A 27,174-nucleotide genomic window follows, 5' to 3' on the forward strand; every position below is an offset into this window, starting at 1 on the left:
TTTATTTTTTCTAAGATTTTTTTTTTCATTTTGGACGAAAATGACTTCCAGATGGATTAGTATTTAAGACAAGATTTGAGAGATCTTTGAATTGAAATGCAAACAAAATGCGTTTATTGAATACCAACAAAAAGTTTCACATCAATCACTAGAATTTGATTTTTCATCGCAAACTTCAATTTTAATAGCTTTGTCACCGACGACAGCAGCCTTGCTGTCATCATCAAAGACTTCCGCTTCCATCGTAGGTCCGTTCCCCTCGACGTCAACATCGGCAGGTTCAATTTTAACTCTGGACGTCCTCATTTTCGTTTCGCCCCTTACTTGCGTTGATGGCGGCACCTGCAAAAGTCGTGCCAGCGCAGCCACCGTTTGGTAACGCCGGGGCACGATAAACAGTTTGGTCCGGGTACGGTCCAGAGTGGCCAGTTGAACCGCCGTCGTTGGTTCTTCTTCGTCAGCAGTGAAATTGGTTGACGAGCGGTGGTTTTGATTAGGATTAGGGCCTTCTGTTGATGCAGATTGGGCGGACTTCCGGCGTGGACGACGGTGCTGGTGCTGGCTAGGTATCGTGGATTGGAGAGCGCCGATGGGGAAAAAATCCTGATCCTTGAAGCGGGCAGTGGAGCTGCCGAAGGCTACCTGAGCGGTGAAAAAAATGAATCACAAAACCACTCTTCATTCAATCTTAAAAAAATGCAAATAAAAAAATAAATAATAAAAATATACAAGTTATCGCGATTTTATGTTTTTTTTTGAAAAAGTAACTTTTTGCGTTTCTCTTTGTTTCTTCGTCCTTGTCTGTCGCAGGTGACCATGAACGGCCATGATCAACGACGACCGACTTTTTCAAAACTTTTTTTTTCGTGACCAAAAAAGGTGTTTTGCATCTTTGTAGTTGTAGGTAAATGCCATGGAATGCCGTGAAATTCAAAATAATCTCTTGTCGAATTGTCAAATATATTCAAACATTATTTTTTTAATTAATACACTACACAAGATTTTAAACAGTCATTTGGGAGGCAGCTGTAAAAAAAATGAATGGCAAATTTAGAAATATTTTTTGGAGATATTGTTCATTTCAGTGTTTTAGGAAACTCAGATAATTAATTGAAAATTTCCACTGAAAATAGCTTTGCTTGTAACATGCCATGGTTTATACAATGTGAAGTTTGAAGCGTTTTATAATACATAAACATTTTTTCTTCATTAAACAAAATTTAAAAAAAATAATAATTATGTTAGAGCAATTGATTTTCAAATATCTGTAAAGTTTATTGAAATATCGATGAACAAATTGCATATCAAATGAAACAATTAAAACAATTTTATTATTCAATTTGTTTTAAAATTCAATTGCTGAAAGGGAAATTGTTAAGAATGTTGCAATGGTTTTGTAATTTTCTAGAATTATCAATAACAAGTTTAACTGGAATTTTGCCATGATTTTTTTTTTTGAATGCTGAAATTTGTCTTTTTCTGAACTTTTTTCCAATATGTAGTTACGGATGTACTTCGTTTTGGAGATATTTGAGCAAATTAAAAAAAAGCGAATTAAAAAAAAGCAAATTTAATTTAGGAACAAATTAAAATCAGAAAAATAAGGATAGCGGATTCGTTAACTTACCTGAAGAAAATTCTACAAAATGGTAAACGTATTTTTTTTTTTGCAGTGAATATATATAGTTACTTCCCTGTGTACAGTTTTTTTGCAATAATTAATTTTTGCGTTTATTTTGAGCAGATTTTAGAGTACTGTTAAATTTCAATGCTTTGTAATCGGCATGCCACGAAATTTCTTTTTTGTCGTGAAAAAGCACTAGCCCAAGTTATAACCATTGGAGGGTTAATTACAGGTAGAAAGAAATTTATATTTTAGTTTTTTAATAGGAGCAATTCTCTACCAAAACCGAAAATGGATTTTATTTGTATTTTTTGATTTGGCTCAAACTTTGTGGGGGCCTTCCCTATGACCAAATATGCTATTTTGCGTCATTGGTTCACCCATACAAGTCTCCATACAATTTTGGCTGCTGTCCATACCAAAATGGTATGTAAATATTCAAACAGCTGTAACTTTTGAGTGAATTTTCTGATCAATTTGGTGTCTTCGGCAAAGTTGTAGGTATTGTTGAGGACTATTGAGAAAAAAAATAGGTACACGGAAATAATTGCAGATTTTTTTATTAACTATTTTTCACAAAAACTCTATTTCCCAAAATACGTATTTTTTGATTTTCAAGATTTTTTTTTTATGTTTTAAAGGACTAAAATCCGCAACTTTTGAGCTATAGCAAAACATGGTCAAAAAATCTGCCGCCGAGTTATAAATTTTTGAAAAAAAAGTGATTTTTGGAAAAAATTTAAATTTTATGCAAAAACAAATCTGAAATTATTTTTTAATGCAAAATTGAATTTGCAATCGAAAACTACTTTACAATTTTTTTATAAGAAGCTCCGTTTTCATGATATGCCACCGAAAGTTTGATTTTAGCAAAAATTTGCAGTTTTTCGATTTTTAAAAATAGTGACCATGAGCGACCATTTCTAAAAATATTTTTTATGAAAAGTTCAGAAAATTTGCTATAAAATTATCTAAGAGACATTGAAGATTGGACCTCTGGTTGCTGAGATACAGCGGCTTAAAGAAAAAGAAACACGAAAATTGAAGTTTTCGAAGTCTCACCAAAACAACTCACCATTTTCTAATGTCGATATCTCAGCAACTAATGGTCCGATTTTCATTGTTAAAAAATGAAACAATCGTGAAATTTTTCGATCTTTTCGAAAAAAATATTTTGAAATTTTTTAAATCAAGACTAACATTTTAAAAGGGCCGAAAATTGAATATTACGCCCATTTCAAAAGATAGTCTTGATTCAAAACATTTCAAAATATTTTTTTCGAAAAGATCGGAAATTTCACGAATGTTTCATGTTTTAACATTGAAAATCGGACCATTAGTTGCTGAGCTATCGACATTAGAAAATGGTGAGTTGTTTTGGTGAGACTTAGAAAACTTCAATTTTCGTGTTTCTTTTTTTTAAAGCGGCTGTATCTCAGCAACCCGAGGTCCAATCTTCAATGTTTCTTAACCAATTTTATAGAAAATTTTGTGATCTTTCCAAAAAAAAAAATTTCTAGAAATGGTCACTCATAGTCACTATTTTTAAAAATCGAAAAACTGCAAATATTTCGCTAAAATCATACTTTCGGTGGCTATATCTTGAAAACGGAGCTCTTTATCAAAAAATCTGTAAAGTAGTTTTCGATTGCAAATTCAATGTTGCATTAAAAAATATCGTCAAATTAGTTTTAGCATGAAATTCCGATTTTTTACAAAAATCATTATTTTTTCAAAAATTCAGAACTCGGCGGCAGATTTTTTGACCATAAACATGGTTTAACCTCTATGGCACAAAAGTTGCGGATTTTTGTCCCCTAAAACATATACAAAAATCTCGAAAATAAAAAAATACTTATTTTGGGAAATTGAGTTTTGTGAAAAAAAAGTTGATAAAAAAATCTGCAATTTTTTTTTTCCGTGTACCTATTTTTTTCTCAATAGTTCTCAACAATACCAACAATTTTGCCGAAGACACCAAATTGATCAGAAAATTCACTCAAAAGTTACAGCTGTTTGAATATTTACATACCATTTTGGTATGGACAGCAGCCAAAATTGTATGGAGACTTGTGTGGGTGAACCAATGATGCAAAATAGCTTATTTGGTCATAGGGAAAGCCCCCACAAAGTTTGAGCCAAATCAAAAAATACAAAAAATAAAAATGGTCGGAATCGGCCGATTTCGTAGAGAGTTGCTCATATGGTGTCCATTTATGTCGATTTCTGGAAATATATTTTTTCAAATAGCTAAGAAAATTCTTTACAATTTTCCTTTGTAGACTTTGAATATAAAAAAACAAACATTTTGGACCTTTTGAAATGTATTGCTTGAATTTGAAATTTTCAAAATATTTTCAAAAATGTTTCATTCAAAACATTTGCAATACAGTCCAGACTCGATTATCCGAAGGTCTCGGAACAATTTCACTTCGGATAATCGAACCACAAATAAAGTTTTTATGATTGTCGAGCTTAAGTATGATCCCTTAACTACTCTAAAGTGATTCAGAATTTTTAAATTCAAGATGGTGGTCAAAATGGCGGTGATGAAATATTGAATTTATTTAAAAGGCGATAAACCAATCAAATAAGACTAAAATTGGGTCGCAGAACTCGAATTTGATGTTAAAATTTAGAAAATAAAAAAAACACGAAAAAAATTGTTTTGTTCATGATTTGATTATCCGAAGTCCTATACAAACCTTCGGATGATCGAACTGCGGATAATCGAATCTGGACTGTATTTCCGAAAAATCTTGATTTTGGTTGTCGTGAAATGCAAAATATTTGTGGTTTTCGGGGAGAATTGCTCAGTATGGATGTTAAATCTATACACGAAATTTTAGAAAGTTCAGAGAATCAAAATTGAATATTTCATTTTATATGGAAATTTGTGATATTTTTTTTTTATTTTTTCTTTTCACTATTCCCCCTACTTCAACGCGGTGCCCCCGTCCAAAAACTAACCTTCATGTTGCGACCCCGCTTCCGGCGCCGCTTGGGAATGTCAACGGTGTGCATCCGGAGGGTGGCCACCTGTCGAAAGGGCTTCCAGCTGGCGTTCAAAGTCATTTCCAGGCGGCGCCGCAGCCGCCGTTGACGTGGTGGTGCCACATTCAGCGGAACGAGCCCCCGGCACACGGTCAGGTCATACCGTCCGGGGGGTGGCCTTCGGAAGGGTTCCGCGCAGTACGAGTGCCGGACGGTGGTGGGAGGATCGGCTGTGGTGGTGGCCACCAATTTTGGAAGAGCAATGTCGAATATGCCTTTGAAGTAACGGTCCGGGCCCGGGTCGGCCGGATTGCGCCAGCAAAGGGTCGCCGTGGATAACGCGAGCCGCGAGCAGGGTCGTTCGGTGGCTTTGTCACCTGCCGAGGGGAAACAGAACATATGCCACGGGGTGAAAATGTGGAGATTAAATTCCGAACCTTTTTAGCCCTTGAAATGAATCTGGAATTATGATTTTTTTCAACAATTGCAATTTCAACAATTGAATTGAAACATGCAAATCGCAAGTTGATGGATGAAAAAGTGACGACGATTTAATGCATAATTCAACAGATGTTTCAATGAATGACATTTTTATCATTTGCTGACGATTATTGCCTATTTGTACCATTCGTAACACCCCATAATAAACATGTTATTTAATATTACGTGGCTTATTTAATTAAACTATATCTTTTTTTTAAATTAAATCCAAATCATCTCACTCACCTGGTCTAATTTTCCCCACAAAGTACCGCCGCGGCTGAGCCAGCTTATCCATTTCCCTGGGAATTTGCTCGTAATAGAGCTCCTCTCCTGGCTGCAGTCCAGGAGTGCCACCGCTCACACCGGGAACCACCGTCGGAAATCGATCCCCTGAAAAGGATCAACAAACCAAGAAAAAGAAAGCAGGTTAAAATATGATAAGCAGATGCCACCACACACACACAAAGCTCCTTATTTCAGGCAAAGTGGCTCGAAATCAGCCACCTTTAAGTATCGCACCCCCAACTCCAACTCCCCTGGAAACCCTGCGCTGGTCGACTTCCAGCTCTCCAGGTATATCGAAGGCCGCGACGGCACGTTTGTTCGGACGATTAAATCAATTTGGGAATGTTTTTGGGAGGGGGAAAAGCGGGGAAAGGGGCGATTGCTGATTCGAGCCCCGAATGGAAAGCACCGGAATTACCTGTGAAACATTGATAAGGTCCTTTGGTACCTGTTGATTTGCTGGCGGAATCCGAGATATTGCCACCTAATCGATATCTGGAGGGAGGGAAGAGGGAGGGGGAATTGTAGTGTTTTTTTCGTTATGGGAGATGTACGTGGTCAGGAGAGTGAGAGTAGAAGGTTTAGTCTTTTATTTTATGTTGATAAAAATAGTTAAATCGTCTTTTTTAATCCAAATCTCATCAAAGTACTTTTCGATAACTTATTTGGTATTGTTCTCCAAATTATTATTTTTGTTCTAAAGTTAATTATCAAAATATAGTTAGACCGCTAAAGATGCTTTAAAAAATGTAGGTCATCCGTCTTTGAAATGCCAAATCAGAATTATTTCTTTCCCAGAAAGATTTTAGTATACTATAAGCTTAGGATAGCAGTAAAAGTGTAATCAAATGGAATCAATGTTGGATTTCATTTCAAGGGTAATTCCAAAATCTTTATTTTGCAATCACTTATACTATGAGATTTTTATTCGTTTCTGAAGCTTTTAACAATGTTAAACTTTTAAAATCGTCAATATTTTTTTTGCTTCCTCTTGACTTCAGTTGAAATTTGCGGCTTTTCCTTTACCAAATTACGATTCGAATTATAAAAACACTCAACCTTTCTCAATCAGTAGCCCATATAATCGAATAATGAACAATTTTTTTTTGCATTTTTTTCATTTTCTTGCTTTCATTATTAGATTCGAGTTCTGCGTTCAAAATTTACTTAAATTTGGTTGATTTATTGTCTTTTAAATTGCAAAAAGGATTTTTTTTTATATTTATTCACCGCCAGTTAAATTTAAAATTTTTAAATCACTTTAGAGTAGTTTGACCCCTAAATACTACAGCTCAACAATCAAAAATGAGACAACGAAGTTTCGTTTTTCTGGATTCGATCTTAAAATTTTGCTTCTTTGAGCGTTTGTAATTTGAGTCTGGAAATTTCTAATTTACAAGGACAAAGGTACTACCTACAAATAATTTGAACTTTTTTTAAAAAAAATAATTTTAATTCTTTGCAATTCTATGTGAATTTTAACCCTGTTCACCACATTGAGTTAGGTTATGAGGTATTCAGAGAAAGAGAGAGAGGAGGAGATCTATGACAAAGAAAATCGCTCTCAAATCTCCATAAAAATATCATTCAGTAGGCGATATTTATGTGAATCTCATCGTCAGCACAACTTGAATTGGTTTATACCGTGTTGTTTACAAACATTGTTCATTTACGGACAGTGCCAGGTTATTTTTCTACGTCTATCGCTTTGCCGATAATACCAAAACCATTTTTGAGTGTTTTTTTTTTACACAGAGATTTCTAGAATGATATTGGAGAGATAACATCCCTTTCGATTTTTTCTCTACGATAATGTTAAAAAACTGTTGATAAAGATTCTGCCATTGGGGACCATCCACAAACCACGTGGACACTTTTTTTGGAAATCTCAACCCCCCCCCCCTCGTTTATGTTTATGGATGGTCCCTTGGTGTCATATGCACATTAGGGTGGCTCGACATGTTCGATTTTTCAGAACAAAGTTTTTTTGGTATCATTTAGGCCCCTAAACAACAAAGTTGTTAACGATAAAATTATCGAGGATCGATTTCGATAACGTTAATCTATTGTTATTGACATATATGTCAAAACAAGTTTTAAAGTATGAATACTCAAAATTGGTAACAAAATACCGTATTTTTCGAAAGTACTCAAATTTTCATAATTTGCCATATGGGTTTAAAACGAAGCAAAATTTTGAATGCTTTTTCACTTTATTAGAGTTTTTTTTTTAAATACCAAAATTTTCCCAAAAAATCGTATTTTTTCGAAAGTACTCAATATAGGTATCAAACGGAGCGAAATTTGATGTGCATTTTCAGTTTATTTCAGTTTTTAACGAAGCACATTTCACAAAATACAGTGGACTCTCTGGCTGTCGATCTTCTCGATATCAATATTGCTCCAGCTGTCAATAAAATTTTCAGTCCCTTCAAGAAGATTGCTTTGATTTTCCGTTCTATAATTTGATAACTCCCTCTCTCGACGGTCCCTTCAATATTGACAACGAGAGAGTCCACTGTACTGTATTTTTCGAAAATACTCAAATTCTCAAAATTCGCGAGGAAGGCGGAATTTTGAATGCATTTTCACTTTTTTTTGTCGAAGTGAAAACCTATCCTCCTGCTCATGTCCTCCTGCTCATGCCAGTTGATGTTTACATTCGGAACGAGTAGGATAGATTCTTTGTTTACACCTTGACATTGGCCAATTTACGTTGTATTGCTAGAACTGCTTTCTTTTCCTGAATGACGAAACGGCTTACATTGCATCACCAAAAAAAAAAACAGTGCTGAAAAGTACTTTTCGATACAGGGGCTGAAAAATTCTACTTTTCAGCACTGAAATGGATACCATAATGTTGAACTTTTCAGCACTTGTATCGAAAAGTAATACTGTTCAATATTGTTTTGATAATAGTAGTTTATGCAACAAGTTGCAAAAAGAGGATTTTTTGAGCACGAGTCGTACATTTATCCAACGAGGTTCACCGAGTTGGATAAATACGAAGAGTGCTGAAAAAATCAAGTTTTGCAACGAGTTCCATACAACATTTTTTGCAATTCCGAAAAACACCCATTGAGTGAAATTTTATGTAAAAATTTTCATGTATTTTGTCAATAAATTATTTGAATCAAAAAAATGTTGAAAAGTGTTACTTTTCGAAACAAGTGCTGAAAAGTTCAACTTTTCAGCACCCATTTCAGTGCTGAAAAGTAGAACTTTTCAGCATTTATTTTGAAAAGTGTTGCTATTCGATTCTGTTATTTTTGGTACAGAAAAGTAGGCTATTTCGTCGTTCAAGAATGACAGGAAAAGTAAGTAGTTTCACGACGGAATTGCAAAAATTGAATTAAAATTCTATCCGGAGGGTGTTTTGCATAGCTTATTTTTTCAGCACTCTTTGTATCTATCTCGAATTTCGTCGGATAAATATACGACTCGTGTTGAAATTTGGCCCTTTTAACAATTTGTTGCTTAAACTCCTATTTTAAACTAAATAAAATCAAATGATTATCTGTTCAAACAATGCTTTTCACAACCTTCAAGTGATTTCCTGCTACTCCACCACCATCCCCACTCTGAAGAACCTTCGCCAAAAAAAGTGATAAATGTGCTAGACACAACCCCATTCACCGCGGGATGACTTATCGCGATTGAGATGATGGAGATACGGGGGACGAAACATTCCATCCGTCCAGAACCGAAATAGAACAGCACCCAGAGGGTGACGCAAACTCCCTCACAGACTGGCAAACGGAACCAGGCAGAGATAAATATCACTCAAAATGTTGCTATCTGGTTACTCGAAGGGGACGATTAGTGCTGGGTTCAGAATGAAGTAGGTTAATTTTAGGTTTATTTAGATTTTTTAAATATTTTTTTTTGTTTCTCAAATATTACTAACAGTCATGAAAACTCTTAGTTTTTTGTTAAATTATTATACTTTAGAGAAATTTACTAAATTTTTAAAGATTTCTTCATCTGATTGTTTGTGTTCCCAGTCAAATGTACGGGTCACGTGTTGTTCAACCCAAGTGAAGAGGGTCAGTCTGGGTTTGTGAACGCTAAAGAGAGAGAGAGAGATTCATGTTCGTGTGAGTTCTGTAAAAAGTGGAGCATAAATTATGAACGGCTGATAAGAGGGCAATAAAAATAAAAGGTAAATTTTATCGAGTGAGGTTGATCTATTGGCTTGCGAATGTTTTGTATATAGTTTGGATGGGTTAGTAGTAGCGTCTGATTTATTTACCTGTTGGGCGGAAGGGTCCATTCCTTGTGGCCATTTCGCAGTGATTTCTGGCAGCATGGTCGGGGCAACGAGAGGTTCGTGGGTCGTTTTCCAGAGGTTTTCCAGTCCGGGCACAAATTGACAGCAATGCCGGCTAATGGGGTGAACATGAATGGAGAGGCTTTTGAATATTAAATAAAGTGAAGATTTCTACTTGATTGATTGTGTGCTGCAAGTGTTAATCGAGTGTTTTTAAGTATTAAAAAAAAAAGATCAAGAGAGGGGGGTTAAAAATCAGGCAATTAATTGGATTGGCACTTGCAATCTTAAAATTTTATTTATAGCTCAAGGTGACTATAGAAAAGCACGGCGTCTTTTTCAGAGGGGTAGTATTTTTTTGAGAAATAGCAAGAAAACTGTCATACACATATGAAAGTGTGGAACATCTCCGTTCATTTGCGGGGTGAACGAAAATCATTGGTCGGGAAAAATCAAAGTTATCCTCATTTGAAGTTTTTGAACTTTTTTCCTATGGGGCGAAGTTTCGTCTCTTTCAATTTAGTATTGTTATAAGTCTACATGGGCATGATTGATGGTTCAGATCATATAATTTCTTATGGGAAATGATGCAACGAACATTTTTCCTAAAGCACGCAAAGTGATTGAAAATAAGGGAAAAAAGTTATAAAGGTTTTATTGGAAATTTGGGAGATTTTCTGATAAAATTGCACACCCCTTTCCCAAAAACCGCAATGTTTTTGATATTCAGATCATTATTTTGATGAATTCTTTTTTGAGAAATGTTTCTGGGCCCATTGAGTATACAAATCACTACAGAAAAGTGTAATTGGTTGGGTTTATGCTCAACTGTAAATCACTTTTATGAATTTTGGATTTCAACCGAATCAACATATTTTTGTGTGTTTTTGTTATAAAATGTACCGTTTTCATTAGATTTTCACATTTGTATTAGTCTTATTAAAACTCACAAGAGATCTCGTACTTATTTTGAGGTCAGGTGATAATATTGTAAATAAAAAGATCAATTATTTGTGTGTTTTTAGCAAAACAATTTAATTGTTGTATTGTTCGTTGTTTCAAATTTGGATGCCAGACTTGTTTAGTATGTTAAGCTCAATTATTTGAGATTAAATTAATAGATTTACATACATTTAAACTTTTTAATGATTTTTACGCAATATTTATGTTATTACTCATAATTGCAACTCTGTAGTTTCAATACAAATAATATAGCCCAAATGGTAAGTCCAAATGGTAATTCTCCGCCAACTCACACAGCAGTTGCCCCGACCCCTCTTCGATTTGCGTGAAACTTTGTCCTAAGGGGTAACTTTTGTCCCTGATCACGAATCCGAGGTCCGTTTTTTGATATCTCGTGACGGAGGGGCGGTACGACCCCTTCCATTTTTGAACATGCGAAAAAAGAGGTGTTTTTCAATAATTTGCAGCCTGAAACGGTGATGAGATAGAAATTTGGTGGCAAAGGGACTTTTATGTAAAATTAGACGCCCGATTTGATGGCGTACTCAAAATTCCGAAAAAACGTATTTTTCATCGAAAAAAAACACTAAAAAAGTCTTAAAAATTCTCCAATTTTCCGTTACTCGACTGTAAAAATTTTTGGAACATGTCATTTTATGGGAAATTTAATGTACTTTTCGAATCAACATTGACCCAGAAGGGTCATTTTTTCATGTGGACCGAAATTGATTTAAAAATCCATTTTAAACTCTTTGTGGTCGTACAAAGGGTCATTGTACTCAGAAAAATAAGCTTTATCGCTGTAAACAATAATATCAGCAATCCAAGCTTCATTTTTGGACCCAATCAGATAAAAAAAAATATCATGTGGACAATGTACTCACAAAAAAAAGTGAAAATCTAATGAAAACGGTGCATTTTATAACAAAAACACACAAAAATATGTTGATTCGGTTGAAATCCAAAATTCATAAAAGTGATTTACAGTTGAGCATAAACCCAACCAATTACACTTTTCTGTAGTGATTTGTATACTCAATGGGCCAGAAACATTTCTCAGAAAAGAATTCATCGAAATAATGATCTGAATATCAAAAACATTGCGGTTTTTGGGAAAGAAGTGTGCAATTTTATCAGAAAATCTCCCAAATTTTCAATAAAACCTTTATAACTTTTTTCCCTTATTTTCAATCACTTTGAGTGCTTCAGGAAAAATGTTCCTTGCATCATTTCCCATAAGAAATTATATGATCTGAACCATAAATCATGCCCATGTAGACTTATAACAATACTAAATTGAAAGAGACGAAACTTCGCCCCATAGGAAAAAAGTTCAAAAACTTCAAATGAGGATTACTTTGATTTTTCCCGACCAAACCCCACACTTTCATATGTATATTACAGTTTTCTTGCTTTTTCTCAAAAAATACTACCCCCCTGAAAAAGACGCCGTCAAAGGCTATAAAAATTTCAGTTGTAATTCAAATCTTTTAAGGGGTTACATACATGTATATCGGCAAAAAGTCAAGGGTTAGTATGAGCACACACTTCAACTTTTTTTTAATCCTTTTTTCAGGTCATTAAAATATACATTTTCACCTACAAACACAACAATTTTGAAGAAATTTGGTTGCATCATTGCCGAAATATAGCAATTTCAAGTTAGCAGTTTCACAAAACTGGTGCCACGATATCTCAACACTGTCTTGACCAAATCGGCTCAAAATTTTGGTGAAGACTCGTTAAACCGATTCCGTGTGCATGACGAAGCCCGATTTTCAACAAGTTTATTTTAATAAAAGATAAAAATATTTTTTTGTGTTTTTCATATGAAAAACGGTTAGTTTTTGATTTTTGTATTTTTTAAAAAATCAAATTTTAAATATTGGGCTTCGTCATGCACACGGGATACATCTTGAGAGTCTTCACCTCAAATTTCAGCCAATTTGGTCCATCCCATCTCGAGATATCGTGGCACCCGTAAATCAACTCAGGGTTTAGAGAAAAACGCCAACAAAGTTTGACAGCCCGCTTTGCGCATGGCAAAATTTTGAGCTTAAATCGTCTCTTAATCAGTTTAATCATGAAATATCTTCATGAAATTTTCAGGAGTGATTAATAATCATCTTGTGAAATGGGTGCTGAAAAGTTGAACTTTGTTTTTTTACTTGTTTTGAAAAGTAACATTTTTTAAAAAAATTTCGATAAAAAAGATTTATTGACAAAATACATGAAAATTTGACTTATAATTTCACTCAAAGGGTGTTTATTGGAATTGCAAAAAATGTTGTATGGAACTCGTTGCAAAACTTGATTTTTCCAGCACTTTTCGTATGTATCGTTGGATAAATGTACGACTCGTGCTGAAAAAATCCTCTTTTTGCAACTTGTTGCATAAACTACAATTCTGCACTGTGATTTTTTGCGATGAAAAGTATTACAGTAAAATTAAGTAGTTTCACAAAGGGCTTGCAAAAAAGGCTTTTTAAATCGGAATTTCTAAAATCGACAAGCGACCCTCAAAAATTCTAAAAATTCATCTTCAAAATGCAGTTTTAATTGATTTGTTTCTGGTAATCAAATTAAGAATCAACTCTTAAAGCACCCTCGTTCAAATTCCCACAAAACTCAATTCAATCGCATTTCCGCACAGTTATTTCAGGACTCGTCCGTTTGATGTATCGATCATACTCAGTCATCGACTTTTGGGGCCAAACTCCGTCAATCATTTTCGGTGCGTACTCTTGGAGGCCACCAAGTCGCTGACGTCCTGCCTGGTTTCGCTTTCGGTTGTCTTACCGGATCGTATCGTGTGTACGGCGGAGGATGTCTTATTTGATATTGATAAAGCGTCCATCCATCATCGTCCTCTCTCTCAGTCTGATATGCTGCCCGGGAGTGTACAGGTTCAATACTTTTAAGGGTAGGTGGCGCTATTTTGTACGAGTTGGGTTTTTCGGTTGGATTTTTTCTTAGTCAAAGCAAGTATTTTTAAAAGATATCCAGTAAAGAAAAGTCTTCAGAAATTGGATTCAAGACTTCGTTTGTTCTCCTCTCAGTTCAGCTTTTGATCGAATAAAGCGTTTATTCAATCCTCCCCAGCCTCGTGATACGAAACAAAACGGAAAAAAATAATAGGAATACACCAAGACATCCTGTTCGCTCGGCTCTCATCACTCGAGCCCCGGCAATTTTCCCTGGTTCGTCAGAAATGTATCCCTCCCCTCGTCGCCCCGACGGTCCCCGGATCCGATATCCGCAGAATTGGATAGCTTGGCTGCAGGCAAAGTCAAAACCCATCAGGCTGCCATGGATCCTGGTGGTGCTGCCGTTGAACACATCATCTTTGTAGAACAACACAAGACGAACCAATTGAGAACAGTCGACCCCTCCGTTTCGCACACACTCTCCACGGGAGGAAACTTTGTAAAGCACACTCTGGTAGGGTGGGTTGGGCTGTTTTGGGGGTTTTTCGTACAAGATTCCAAAGAATTCTTATAGAGATTGATCAGAGGAACAACTTTGTCGAACATTACGAAGCAATACGAGGTGATCCGGGAAAGATAAAGGATGATTACTGGAGTTTGGTTTTTGAGATGTTGTTAAGGGGAATCGGGACACTTTGCAAAGTTTTCAGTTCTCTGTTTTCGATGAACTCATGTAAGCGCAATGTAAATTGTTTCATAATTTGGCAAATCAATTAGATCAAACTAAAATCGAAGCAATATTTTGGTTAAACTCGTTGGATTTAGTGGGTTGAAAAAATGCTAAATGTACCGTTTGAAAAAAATATCAAATTTCCATAAAGTCAAACCAAGATCACTCTACCCCTCTACCGCTTCTGACACACACCGCTTCTTCACACACAAAATAACAGAAAAATGGGGATACACATAACGAGCAGAATCTGACGGGATAATAAAAAAAAGGAAATATTCTTTTATCAACTTTTCGTCCCACCACCCTTCTCCGTCAACGAGTTCCAACAACTGTTTCGAATCTATTTTCGCAGGAGCGCTCAACGACTCTGTTGATGAAGTTGATAGTTTTATAGCGCGCTACGGGATGATTCCAGCGCAACGCGTTGCCGACTCTATCCGGGAGGGATCAAATTTACCAGGTAACTGTCGAGCAAACCGAGCGGAAGAACTACAACTCTTCAAGCGGGCTTCGTTTTGACTGGGCGATGACGATGAAGATTTGCGGATGCTCGGATGAGTCGGAGGTTGAAGGAAGTAAATTTGTTTTATTGCCAATAAGGTTGTTGAAACTTTGAAAACATGCTAGTTCTTTTTTCGAGTGGGAGCTCTAGGTTAAGATGTTGATACAATGATGTTGGGTTTAATTGATCATATGTTGGACTAATTAAAAGATAAAACATGCCTATTTTTGATGAGTTCATAGATCAAGTCCCGGTTGGTCTTCTTGAAATTTGGATTGAAAATAGAGAAGAATAAAATACCATTTGAATCAGGTGGGATTTAAACCCACACTTTAAGATTGGATATCAAGGACGTTAACCCATCGGCCATCAGATGATCTGTAGTGATTAACTTCAAGGTTGTTAACGATAAAATTATCGAGGCTCGATAGCGATAACGATAATTTTATCGTAATCATAGGGACGATAACGATAATTCATCGTTATTTTTTCGGAAATACTAAAATTTTCAAAATTTGCAATGCGAACCGCACCGAAATTTTGTATGCTTTTTCACTTCATTAGAAATTTTTGACTAATGCTAAAATTTTCACAAAATATTGTTTTTATCTAAAATACTAAAATTTTCAATATTCGCAAAGGAAGTCGAATTTTGAATGCATTTCAACTTTTTTTTTCTGTAAATCACTAAAATTTACCTTAAAATATGGAAAGTTTTTTGAAAATACTCAAATTTCTTTACTTGCAATAATCATGCAAAATTTAGCTTTGTTTGAAATCCCATATTGCAAATTTTGAAAATTTCAATATTTGCCAAATATACGGTATTTTGTGAAACTTTAAGTGTCTTAAAAAAACTTTATCAAGGTGAAAAAGCATACCAAATTTCGCTTCATTTGATATCCATATTGCAAATTTTGAAAAATTGAGTTTTTGTGAAAAAAATGCAGTATTTTGTGAAAATTTTAGTATAATAAAAAAATATCTAATGAAGTGAAAAAGCATACCAAATTTCGCTTCGTTTGATACCCATATTGCAAATTTTGAAAATTTGAGTATTTTAGAAAAATACGGTATTTTGTAAAAAAATTAATTTTTAACAAAAAAAATCTAATGAAGTGAAAAAGCATACCAAATTTCGATTTGTTTGATACCCATATTTCAAATTTAGAAAATTTGAGTATTTTCGAAAAATGCAGTATTTTGTGAAAATTTTAGTATTACTCAAAAAACTCCAATGAAGTGAAATAGCATACCAAATTTCGCTTTGTTTGATACCCATATAGCAAAATTTGAAAATTTGAACACTTTCTAAAACATTTTGAGTATTTATACTTTTAAACTTACTACAATTAAAAAAATATATTCTGGGCGAAAACATTGAATATTTAACACGATTTGGTTGAATTTAAAGATTATCGCCGATAGAGTTATCGAAATGACGATAACGATAACTAGGGTTAATGAATTTTCAGCGTGTAATTTGTGAAATTTGAAGATTTCCGTGAACTCCCGTGAAATATATCAATTTTGTCAAATCATTTTTTTGAAATAACAACATAATAAATATTTCATCGTCTTTATGTAAATTTTATTAGTTTTCCATTGAAAAGAGTGATATAAACCATTTGAAGAATTGCTAACAAAACATACATTAACATAATATTGTGACAACATTTGCTGTGAAAACTTAAATCATGTTTACAAAAATCCCTCAAAGTAAAAAACATATTGTCGGAATCATCAAGTTATCACAAGAAGATAACTCCAATCATTTGATTCCAGTTATTCTCGTAGCAAAAACTTATAATGTTCAAAAATTCATGGCTTTTTCAAGTTGCTGTTTTTTTTAAATTGAATTGATTTATTTTTAGAAATCGATTAAAAGCTAATTGAATTCATGTAAAAGTAACATTGAGTAGAAACAGTCTCTTTACTGAATCAATATTTCATTGACCGTAGGTGCAAGCAATAAGAATATAAAATGAGAAATTAAAATCCATTAGAGATAAGAAAAATATTGAGTAAATAGATACCTATTTAGATAATAGTTTATCGGTTTTTCTTAGAAAACTATCTACATTTAGTAATATTTTTATTAGCTATAATAACAATATGACTACCATTTTATTTGAAAGGTATTTAAATTTAATTTAAAAAGAAAATAATAGATTCAAGCTTTGTTTTATTCAAGATAAAATGAATAGTAGTTGTTATCTTTAAAATCACGCTTTCAAAATATTTCAGATTCATTCTGATGCCTGTTCAATTTTCACGATATTTGATCATTTTGGTCGATTGTTCCCGTGGAAGTTGAAAATTACAGTTACAGTTACAGATTAAATTATTTTTTCCTATTGATTTTCAATTTAGTTTTTAAAAAGTCAGATGAAAAACAAAAAAAGATAACTGAGCTAAATGTCGCAGGAAATTCAAATTATTTCAATCGTTTTAGTTGGACAACATTGCTAAATTATGCTTTGATATAAAATTCAATAAATAAAATTTAAAAAGATAAAAAAAAGCTAATCAGTGAAAACTTGTTAGCTATGTAAGTCAAATATTAAAAAAAAAAACGCATTTTGATAAATTAGAATAAGCATGCCCTACATTTCGTTTCAAAATATATATAGAGCCCATCCATAAACCATGTGATTTTTTTTCTGAAGTTTAATGAAGATTTTATTCAGTTTATTGAAGAATAATATATAATGAAGCATACAAAATAGTTTCTGTGATTTATACATAAGATTTTCAGAGTTATTTTAACATTTTTCTCGATCCGCGAAATTTCCGTGAAATTTTTTTGTTTTGAAAATAAGGTCCCCGTGAAATTTGCAGTTTTCGAGCGTGAAAAATCACTAAGCGTAACGATAACGTTAGATTATCGTTATCGTCGCGACGTTATCGTTAGACGATATTATTATCGACGATAATTTTATCGATAAACAACCATGTAACTATGTCATTTTCTCATATTGCATTTGCGTTGATCCCTTAGTTAACCTAACGAACTTTGGAACAAATTTTACTTTTCATAATTTCGTTGCCGATCAGAGGAAAAAAGCAATTTTTGAAGATAAAATATTGCTAAATTAAAATTTGAAAATCGATAAAAAATGTATTGTTTTACGTGGTTTGAATTATGCATATAAAAGCATTCCAGTTCCAGGTCAGATGATCACGTCGGAATGTTGAATTTCTTGATAAACATATTGTTTGTTGAAAAACTTTTGCAATCAATACCATTTTTCTTCTCCGAAATTTCTACACCTGAACACAAATGTCACGCCCAGTGAACCTTTTCAGCTGAAAAGTAAATCCAAACAAAAAACAACCCTGTAGAAAATGCACGAAACCATCAAAAATAAAATGCCCCTTCAGATGGCGTTGAAAAGCGAAAAAAAATATCGCCCAAAGTTATGCCTTTCGGTGGGCTTCGCAAGCGCGAAAACACAATCCAAACTTTGATTGTTTTCGGATGAATTTATGTATCGCCACAACCAGCAGCAGCATCACGTACTGCACAAATGCCAGAGAGTTTTTTGAGAGGCTGATTAAAAATTTATTACGTATCGTGAGGAGGGAGAACAATTTTTCAGTTTTTCGGAGTTCTTTTTGTTTTATTCAGGAGGGCTTCACTTAACTTTTGGTGCCACCCACAACCCTCCCAGTGTTGTTTTTTTTTTATTCGATTTCACAGCCAAAGTCGTTGAAAAATGGCAAAGAAAATCACAAAATTGTCGTCGTAAATTTGATGTCGTGAATTATTACTGTGGTCATGGACGTCAGCAAGTTTGGTCCGGCCTGGCTGGCCAATATCGTGGCAATCTGGTATACCTTAAATGGGAGTAATCAATTTTATTGGAATTTATTCCGGTGGAAGCAAAACATCCCCGCCCGCTGCGCAGCAGCGGGAGGAAGATGGCCGAAAGAGATGCTGCAACAAAATTAGGTTCGCTGTTAAGAGGGGCGGCGATCGGTTTTATGGAGTCGGTAAAGACAGATTGAAAACTGGGATGGAATAAAAATGTTCATCCCTCATGTTGTGCTCTCTGATTAATTTTGTTTTATGCTCAATAAAAGGGCGATCTGGTTTGGAAATAAATATTGATACTTTGTAATTGAAATCTGCTAATTGCAATTGCATAGTGAGGGTTCAGCGAAAATGGTTTTGTTCTCCACAGCTGGAATACTGTTTTATGTACCAAATTTAAAGCTAACGATTAAACATGATATAAAATGCTTTCATTGTGAATAACTTTCAGAATATATTACAGATTATCCATTAAATTTCCATTTTGTTTATGAGTGGCCCGTTTATAGAATTAAAGTTATTAAAATTAAAATTATAATGATCATTTCCTTAAGAGTTGTGGATACAATTTACATGATATGCTCGTTTCTTTTCTAGAAATATGTTTTTCTGGAAACTGTGAAACATTTTATTCATTTTTTTAATTGCACTTTGTTAACACTTCTTTTGTAGACTTTGAAAGTCAATCAAATATTTACAATACGATTTTTTATTTATTTGTTATAAGGGCTCAAAAAAAACTATTTTTGAGACACAGTAAGTATTTTTTTTTTCTTGAACGTATTGATATAAAATTTAAAAATATTTTAAAGCGTTATTAAAAGCAAAATCAGCTTTGCAATCTGATAAAATAAACCTATTTTAATAAAGTTTATTTATGATTTTATGAATTTAAATTTGAATTTTTTCCCCAAGTATCTAAGATTTTGAACAGTTTTCATAAAGTTGCTGAGATAGAGCATTGTAATGAATGGAAAAGAGAAAATAAAAATTGTCTGAGTGTTTTCAAAAAAGCCTTCATTTATGAACTGACAGTAGCTCGGCAACTAAAAAAGTACAAATGCAATCTGTTTCTGGTTCTCGTTGAGATTTGATTTCATTTTCCAACTGACGATATCTCACTTTTATGGAAATGCGTTCCATCATAAAATCGTAGTGTATGTCGAATTGTTATAAATTTTGCAAAAAATCCCAAAAACGCTAAAACAGCAAAATATTAGCTAATCCTGCTAAGAATTAACGGTTTTAGCAAAAAACTTAGTTGGAACTGCAAAATAACTACCAAAATCAAAAGAAATTAGCATGCAAAGTGCCATAGGCTGGTTGGTGATGGACGGTTGATTTGAGTTTTTTTTTTTTCATATTTTAATATTTCAATTCAACTTTGTGTTTAGAATAAACTTTAAGATAAGAAGGCTTAGTTAACCCTCCAGCGTCCATGAGAGTCAATGATGCCAGATTATTTTATGGGAGATCTGTATTTTCCTAAAAATAAATCGTTTTTTCATCTGTACCATGTCGAATTTGGAGTCAAGGAAGAATCTTTAGAATTTTTAACAGCAGATTAAAGCATTAGAGCAGTTCTCTAGGATTTCGGTCATTCGATTTTTTTTGTATTTTTTAATCCGACTGAAACTTTTTGGTGCCTTCAGTATGGGTTTGTTCAAATATTACGTCCAGAGATTTTCGGGATTTCAGACCCCCCCCCTCCCCCCTGTCACGCATTTTTCCTATACCTTTAACATGGGCTGTCACAAACCCTAGACCCCCCCCCTCTTCCCTATTCATGGACGTAATTTTTGAACGAACCCTATGCCTAAAGAAGCCATTTTGCATCATTAGTTTGTCCATATAATTTTCCATACAAATTTGGCAGCTGTCCATACAAAAATGATGTATGAAAATTCAAAAATCTGTATCTTTTGAAGGAATTTTTTGATCGATTTGGTGTCTTTGGCAAAGTTGTAGGTATGGATACGGACTACACTGGAAAAAACTGATACACGGTAAAAAAAATTTGGTGATTTTTTTAATTAATTTTTTATCACTTAAACTTGATTTGCAAAAAAAACTATTTTTATTTTTTTTTTATTTTTTGATATGTTTTAGAGGACATAAAAAGCCAACTATTCAGAAATTTCCAGGTTGTGCAAAAAATCATTGACCGAGTTATGAATTTTTTAATCAATACTGATTTTTTCAAAAAATCGAAATATTGGTCGCAAAAATTTTTCAACTTCATTTTTCGATGTAAAATCAAATTTGCAATCAAAAAGCACTTCAGTGAAATTTTGATAAAGTGCACAGTTTTTAAGTTAAATCCATATTTAGGTGACTTTTATGAAAATAGTCGCAGTTTTTCATTTTTAAAAATTAGTGCACATGTTTGCCCACTTTTGAAAAGCTGAGAAAATTCTCTATATTTTGCTTCTTCAGACTTTGTTGATACGACCTTTAGTTGCTGAGATATTGCAATGCAAAGGTTTAAAAACAGGAAAATTGATGTTTTCTAAGTCTCACCCAAACAGCCCACCATTTTTCAACGTCGATATCTCAGCAACTAATGGTCCGATTTTTAATGTTAAAATATGAAACATTTGTGCGTTATATTGAATGTTTGGCCCTTTTAAAATGTTAGTCTTGATTTGAAAATTTTGAAAATATTGTTTTCGAAAAGATCGGAAAATTTCACAAATGTTTCATATTTTAACATTGAAAATCGGACCATTAGTTGCTGAGATATCGACATTGTAAAATGGTGGGCTGTTTGGGTGAGATTTAGAAAACATCAATTTTCCTGTTTTTAAACCTTTGCATTGCAATATCTCAGCAACTAAAGGTCGTATCAACAAAGTCTGAAGAAGCAAAATATAGAGAATTTTCTCAGCTCTTCAAAAACATTTTTTTTTTCAAAAGTGGGCAAACATGTGCACTAATTTTTAAAAATGAAAAACTGCGACTATTTTCAAAAAAGTCACCTAAATATGGATTTAACTTGAAAACGGTGCACTTTATCAAAATTTCACTAAAGTTCTTTTTGATTGCAAATTAGATTTTACATCAAAAAATGAAGTTAAAAAATTTTTACGACCGAAATTTCGATTTTTTAAAAAAATCAGTATTGATTAAAAAATTCATAACTCGGTCAATGATTTTTTGCACAACCTGAAAATTTCTGGAAAGTTGGCATTTCATGTCCTCTAAAACATAACAAAAAATAAAAAATAAAAAATTGTGTTTTTTTGCAAATCAAGTTTAAGTGATAAAAAGTTAAATAAAAAAATCACCAAATTTTTTTTACCGTGTACAGCGATGGAATAATCATCATCAAAAGAAAATCATTGGACGTTCATCAAGAGAAATAATCCGAAGGGAGCTTGGCTCTTCTCTCTCGCGCACGAAAGATCGGTAAAAGGAATCTAAAAAAATCATCATCTTGATTATTCGGCGGAATATCTTTTTCACTACTACACTTGCAAGTGTAACGTCACACGTCGAAATATGACCTGTCACATTTTGTAGATGGGCAATGTGTGTAAACAAAGTGAAATAAATATTTTTAAGTGGTGCTGACAAGGAAATTCACAAAAAATCATCAGCAGATTGATTTTCTTGGAGAAGTTCGGGAGCGATTTTCTTTTGCGTGATTTGCCTCCTCTCTCTTTCGCGGGTGAAGAAAATTCGCAAGCGAAATTGATTTTTTTGCGATTATTCCATCCCTGACCGTGTATTATTTTTTTCCAGTGTAGTCCGTATCCATACCTACAACTTTGCCGAAGACACCAAATCGATCAAAAAATTCCTTCAAAAGATACAGATTTTTGAATTTTCATACATCATTTTTGTATGGATAGCTGCCAAATTTGTATGGAAAATTATATGGACAAACTAATGATGCAAAATGGCTTCTTTGGGCATACTGAAGGCATCAAAAAAGTTTCAGACGGATTAAAAAATACAAAAATTAAAATTGAAGAAAAGAACGATTTCGTAGAGAATTGCTCAGCAGATTAAAGCATTATCCTCCTTCTCCTCTGACACTAATTTTAGTTTTTTCTTCTAAATTTCATTTAGTTTTAGATTAACGTGAAAGACGTGTAGATGAACAATCTCAAGCATTTTTGAAATTGGTTCTTCGAATACCGATGCAAAAAGGGCTCTATTTGTCAATGCAATGGCTCTTATGTCCTTTTGAAAACATATCTTGATTTCCTCCAGGATTCTAGAACAAAGTACTGGATATTTATGGTTTTTCTGGAAGAGCACACGATTTTGAGCCAAAAAACACATGCAAAACATTTTTGATAACATTGATTTTGGATATGCGACAAAAGGTCAAAAGACATAAGGTCGAAAGGACAAAAGGTCGAATGTGAAAAAAAGAAACAAATTATAATTATAAGCTTCTAAAAAAATCTTGAAAAAATATGTCCTTACAAACAAATCTGTTTTTTGTGTGAGTTTATCCTTGGTTTATCCTTCCTTTTAGTAATGATATTTTTTTATAAACAGAATAATTTCCAAACCATTTTTTGTGAAAAGTTTTTATTTTATTTTTAAAAATTACCTTTTCTTGTTTGTAGTAATATTTTTGTGAGTTTTTCGATTCTTTCAAACATGAGCAGTTCTTTTTTTTTTAAAAGGTCGACTACTATAATATTATTTCTGTTTTTTTTAATTAAACAACCTATTCTTGACTCCCGTAATGTTTAAAAAAGTTTTTCTATTCTCAAAAAAAAAAAAAACATTCTTTTAAATTTAAATAGTCTTGAAAAATGAAAAAGTCTTGCTTCTTAAATATTGTTGCAAGTTTTCTATCCTTTTTTAATCTATTTTTCATGTTCACAATAGATCCCCCTCCCTTTCCAAAAGTCTCCAAAAATCCGAGGGGATAGTTTAAAAAAAGTTTTATTCAGAAGACCTCTAAATTTTTAAAAACATTGATGTGAAATTAAAGAAGAACGTTCAAATCACCTTTCCACATTTGCTTTTCAATATTTGTGTATTTAGGCTCACATCAAAAGTTTTGCTTTGTAATTTTTTTTAAATTCGACCTTTTGTCCTTTCGACGTTTTGTCCATTCGACCATTTGTCAATTTGACCTTTTGGCATTCGACCTTTTGTCATACATTCGTTCACATGAAGCTTTTAGAAATAATTTCTCCTTCTTGTTATGTTTAATAAGTATTGTTTGTTTGATATTAAATGACATTTTTAGGATAATGAATAGTAAATTTTAATACTTTGATGATTAATTTGGAATTAAACGGGGTTTAAGTTTTCTCTTTAGTTTAAATTGGAAAATTGACCTATTTCCAACTTACACTAGAGTCTTTAAAATTTATTCAAACCGATAAATAGTGATTTAAATTTTAATGAGTTTATGCAATGAAATGTAAATTTAATTTTTTTGTGGGTTGGCGTTTGGTTTATTAGTTAAAAGATGTTTCCATAAAAAATGTCCTGAAATTTACAATTTCAATCGATTTTGAATCAGGCGTCAAGCCTCGATTATCCTAAGGTTTGTTTGGGACTACATATAGTCGAATAAAAATAAAACAAATATTTGTGTTTCTTATTTTTTTTCTTTTCAAATTTAAATTTACGAACTCATTTCAATCAAATTTGAATGGTTGATTGCCTATTAAACTACCAAATGCATTTTTTTTGCCTTAAACAAGTCCTAATCACTTAGAATAGCTAAGGGTGACCGACTTGAGCTCGACATCCAAAAAAAAAAAGACAACGAAAAAAAAAATGTTTTACTTGATTAGATTATCCGAAGATTGGTAAGTGAAATATTTCCAAGGCTTTCGGATAATCGAGTGTGAACTGTATCTCCAGAAAAAATAATCATGAATTTTACCTTTCCAATTTGGCAGCAGTCCATAATGTTTCATTTCTTGGAGCAGCTCTCGGCGACCATTTCGAAGCACTTCCTGCTCCACGGTGTCACTCCGCTCTACTGGTACGGAAAGTCCTGTCGAGGAAGAAAACGAAGATTTTAGAAACTCTGCCTGACCAAAATCATCGTGGGTGGCCGTGGATTCAATCGACAATAAACAAAAACCCCAGCTTCTCTCCCGTCCCGCCTGCTAAGCTTGCATCATAAACATGAGCTTTTTTTTTTCTTTCGGTGTCACTTTGGCACAAGAAAAGATACATGAAACAGCTGTGTCGATTTTTTCGATCCCGTGTAACTGAAAATAAACAGCAAATTTTTGAACCCACCGACGACACTGAAGCAATCAGAAAGAGATTGACGAAAGTTGGCAATAAAAGTTTTTTTCTCTGCGTGTTTTTCTTTCACGACTTGACGCGGAACGAAATTTCTTGTTTGGCTTTCCTTTTTTTTACAACTTTTGTGCAGGAAAATCGAACGGAAAAGAAGTTTTCCCACCAATTTTGGAAGGAACCCGTTTTTTGATCGTTTTCTTGACGTTTTATTGTTCGGTGATGTTACTTCTGAGGGGGAGGCGTTTTTTTTATTATTTTTTTAGAGGAACACCTGGCTTTGGAATGTACAGTGCAACGTGGAATGCCTTTAGTCAAGGAAAAATTTGTACTTATATTAAAATTTGTAATATTGTTTTGTTTAAGAAATTGTCACTTCACAGAAAATTATTTTAATTTAGATAACAACTTAAGTAATTTTATGCTTTTAAATTTTGAGCCTGTTTGAACTCATTTAAAAATGTTTAAGTAGTCAACTATATTTTCACAAATTCTCAAAACTTCAGAATTTTGCCTCCTTCACACAAATTAATTTGGTATTCCATAAATTTCAACCCACACTTTTCTTTATTTGTGGTTTTGTAACCTCTTTGGCATCATAGAAAAGAGTCGAACAATGACAAACTGGATCGCGCAATAACAAACAAAAAACCCAGTGAGAAAAACTCAGCAAATAAGAGGAGAAAAAAGGGGAAAGGTTTTAGCGGCACTAACTTTTACACAAAAATAGCGGCACTTCGTAACGAGGCCCGATGAACGTTCGCCGCGAAATGGTTTCCGTGCCGGTGTAGTGAACGGAGTTGGAACCCTGCTTGATTGCAGTCATCTTTTTTTTGCTCTTGTTGTTGTTCTGCTGCGGGAAGATGGATTCGAATCCTTGGTGCTGGAATTGACACAAAATAGGATCGTTAGTGTTTGCTGTTTTTTTTTATTTGCAGTGGCATATTTTCTGTTCTGAGTCACTTTTTTTTCTCTCTGTTGTGTACTTTTCCAATTTCCAGCTCTTGGATGGTGTGCGATGCAATTTACGGGTGGAAATCGAAACCAACGATTGCTCTGTTATCTTTTCCGGAATGGCTTTGTGATTTGGGGAAGGATTGCTTCAATTTAAAAGTCAACGGAGCTGCGGTCGTATGAGTTGCTTGGATTGTTTGCTTAAGAAGTTCCAAATAAAACGGAAATGGTAAAAGGAGTTCTGAAATTCGTAATTACGTAAATGACATTTTGAATGACCTTCTTTTAATTTCAAAATCAATTCAAATGCATTGAATCGCACCATCGCTGAAAAAAATGCTGCAATCAATAATTTTTGAGTGTTGAATATTCACAATTCATAAATATTTGTATAACGCTATTGCACATTTTATTTAATATTTTTTCCACCCATCTCCAAAATTTCCCTGTTAAATCAGGGGGACAAAAAAAGTAATCTCAAAAAATAAAATGTAACTTAAAATCTTGCGTTTGTTGTTAATCAAATTGAATGTGAAAAATTTGGACCACACATAAAAAATGTACGAAACACTCTAAGAAAAAAAAATCATAAATTTATTGATATTTTGAAATTTGTTGACTTTGTTGCAATTTATGAAGCAATTTGTGATACTTTTTGTTTAAAACAAAAGAAAATTAGTCTTGGAATATGATTTTTTTCGGAACAATTATTCTTGATGCTTGAGAATTGATTTGAGTTCAAAAATTCTTATCATATTTTTTTGATTTTTTTCGACCTCTCTTCAACCGTTCTCCATGACCGTGAGACGTTGCCAGAAAATGTAGCTATCAACAAATTGAACAATATTTAAAAAATAAATAAAAATATTCATGAATAGTACCGTTTTTAGAATTTCCCTTTTACTGAAAAAATGTTTATGAAAAATTAGAATTTCTCGATTAAATTAAAAAAAAAGATTTTTAAGCTGAAATGTTGATGAAATTGATATAATTATTTTTTTGCAATTCCGTCGTGAAACTACTTACTTTTCCTGTCATTATTGAACGACGAAATAGCCTACTTTTCTGTACCAAAAATAACAGAATCGAAGAGCAACACTTTTCAAAATAAATGCTGAAAAGTTCTACTTTTCAGCACTGAAATGGGTGCTGAAAAGTTGAACTTTTCAGCACTTGTTTCGAAAAGTAACACTTTTCATTTTTTTTTTGATTTAAACGATTTATTGACAAAATACATGAAAATTTTACTTAAAATTTCACTCAATGGGTGTTTTTCGGAATTGCAAAAAATGTTGTATGGAACTCGTTGCAAAACTTGATTTTTTCAGCACTCTTCGTATTTATCCAACTCGGTGAACCTCGTTGGATAAATGTACGACTCGTGCTGA

General features: G+C 33.4%; 1 protein-coding gene across 4 annotated transcripts; it reads right to left on the minus strand.

Moving 5' to 3' along the window:
* Positions 1-74: 74 nt before the first annotated feature.
* Positions 75-25,971, minus strand: LOC120423580 (uncharacterized). Of its 4 annotated transcripts, none has more exons than XM_052710486.1 (8): positions 25,819-25,971; positions 25,547-25,715; positions 24,465-24,578; positions 9,639-9,771; positions 5,805-5,881; positions 5,345-5,491; positions 4,595-4,995; positions 75-642 (listed from the first exon to the last, which is right to left on the minus strand). In XM_052710486.1, the coding sequence occupies exons 2-8, from the start codon at positions 25,656-25,658 to the stop codon at positions 142-144; spliced, it is 1,485 nt and encodes a 494-aa protein (XP_052566446.1). In that variant the 5' UTR covers positions 25,659-25,715; positions 25,819-25,971; the 3' UTR covers positions 75-141. The 4 variants fall into 4 exon arrangements, with proteins under 4 accessions (XP_052566446.1, XP_039443377.1, XP_052566445.1 ...); XM_039587443.2 differs by having other exon boundaries at positions 5,835-5,881; positions 25,796-25,956; XM_052710485.1 differs by having other exon boundaries at positions 25,796-25,956.
* Between the last annotated feature and the right edge of the window lie 1,203 nt (positions 25,972-27,174).

The sequence above is a fragment of the Culex pipiens genome, chromosome 3 (assembly GCF_016801865.2).
Source record: "Culex pipiens pallens isolate TS chromosome 3, TS_CPP_V2, whole genome shotgun sequence".
NCBI lineage: Eukaryota > Metazoa > Arthropoda > Insecta > Diptera > Culicidae > Culex > Culex pipiens.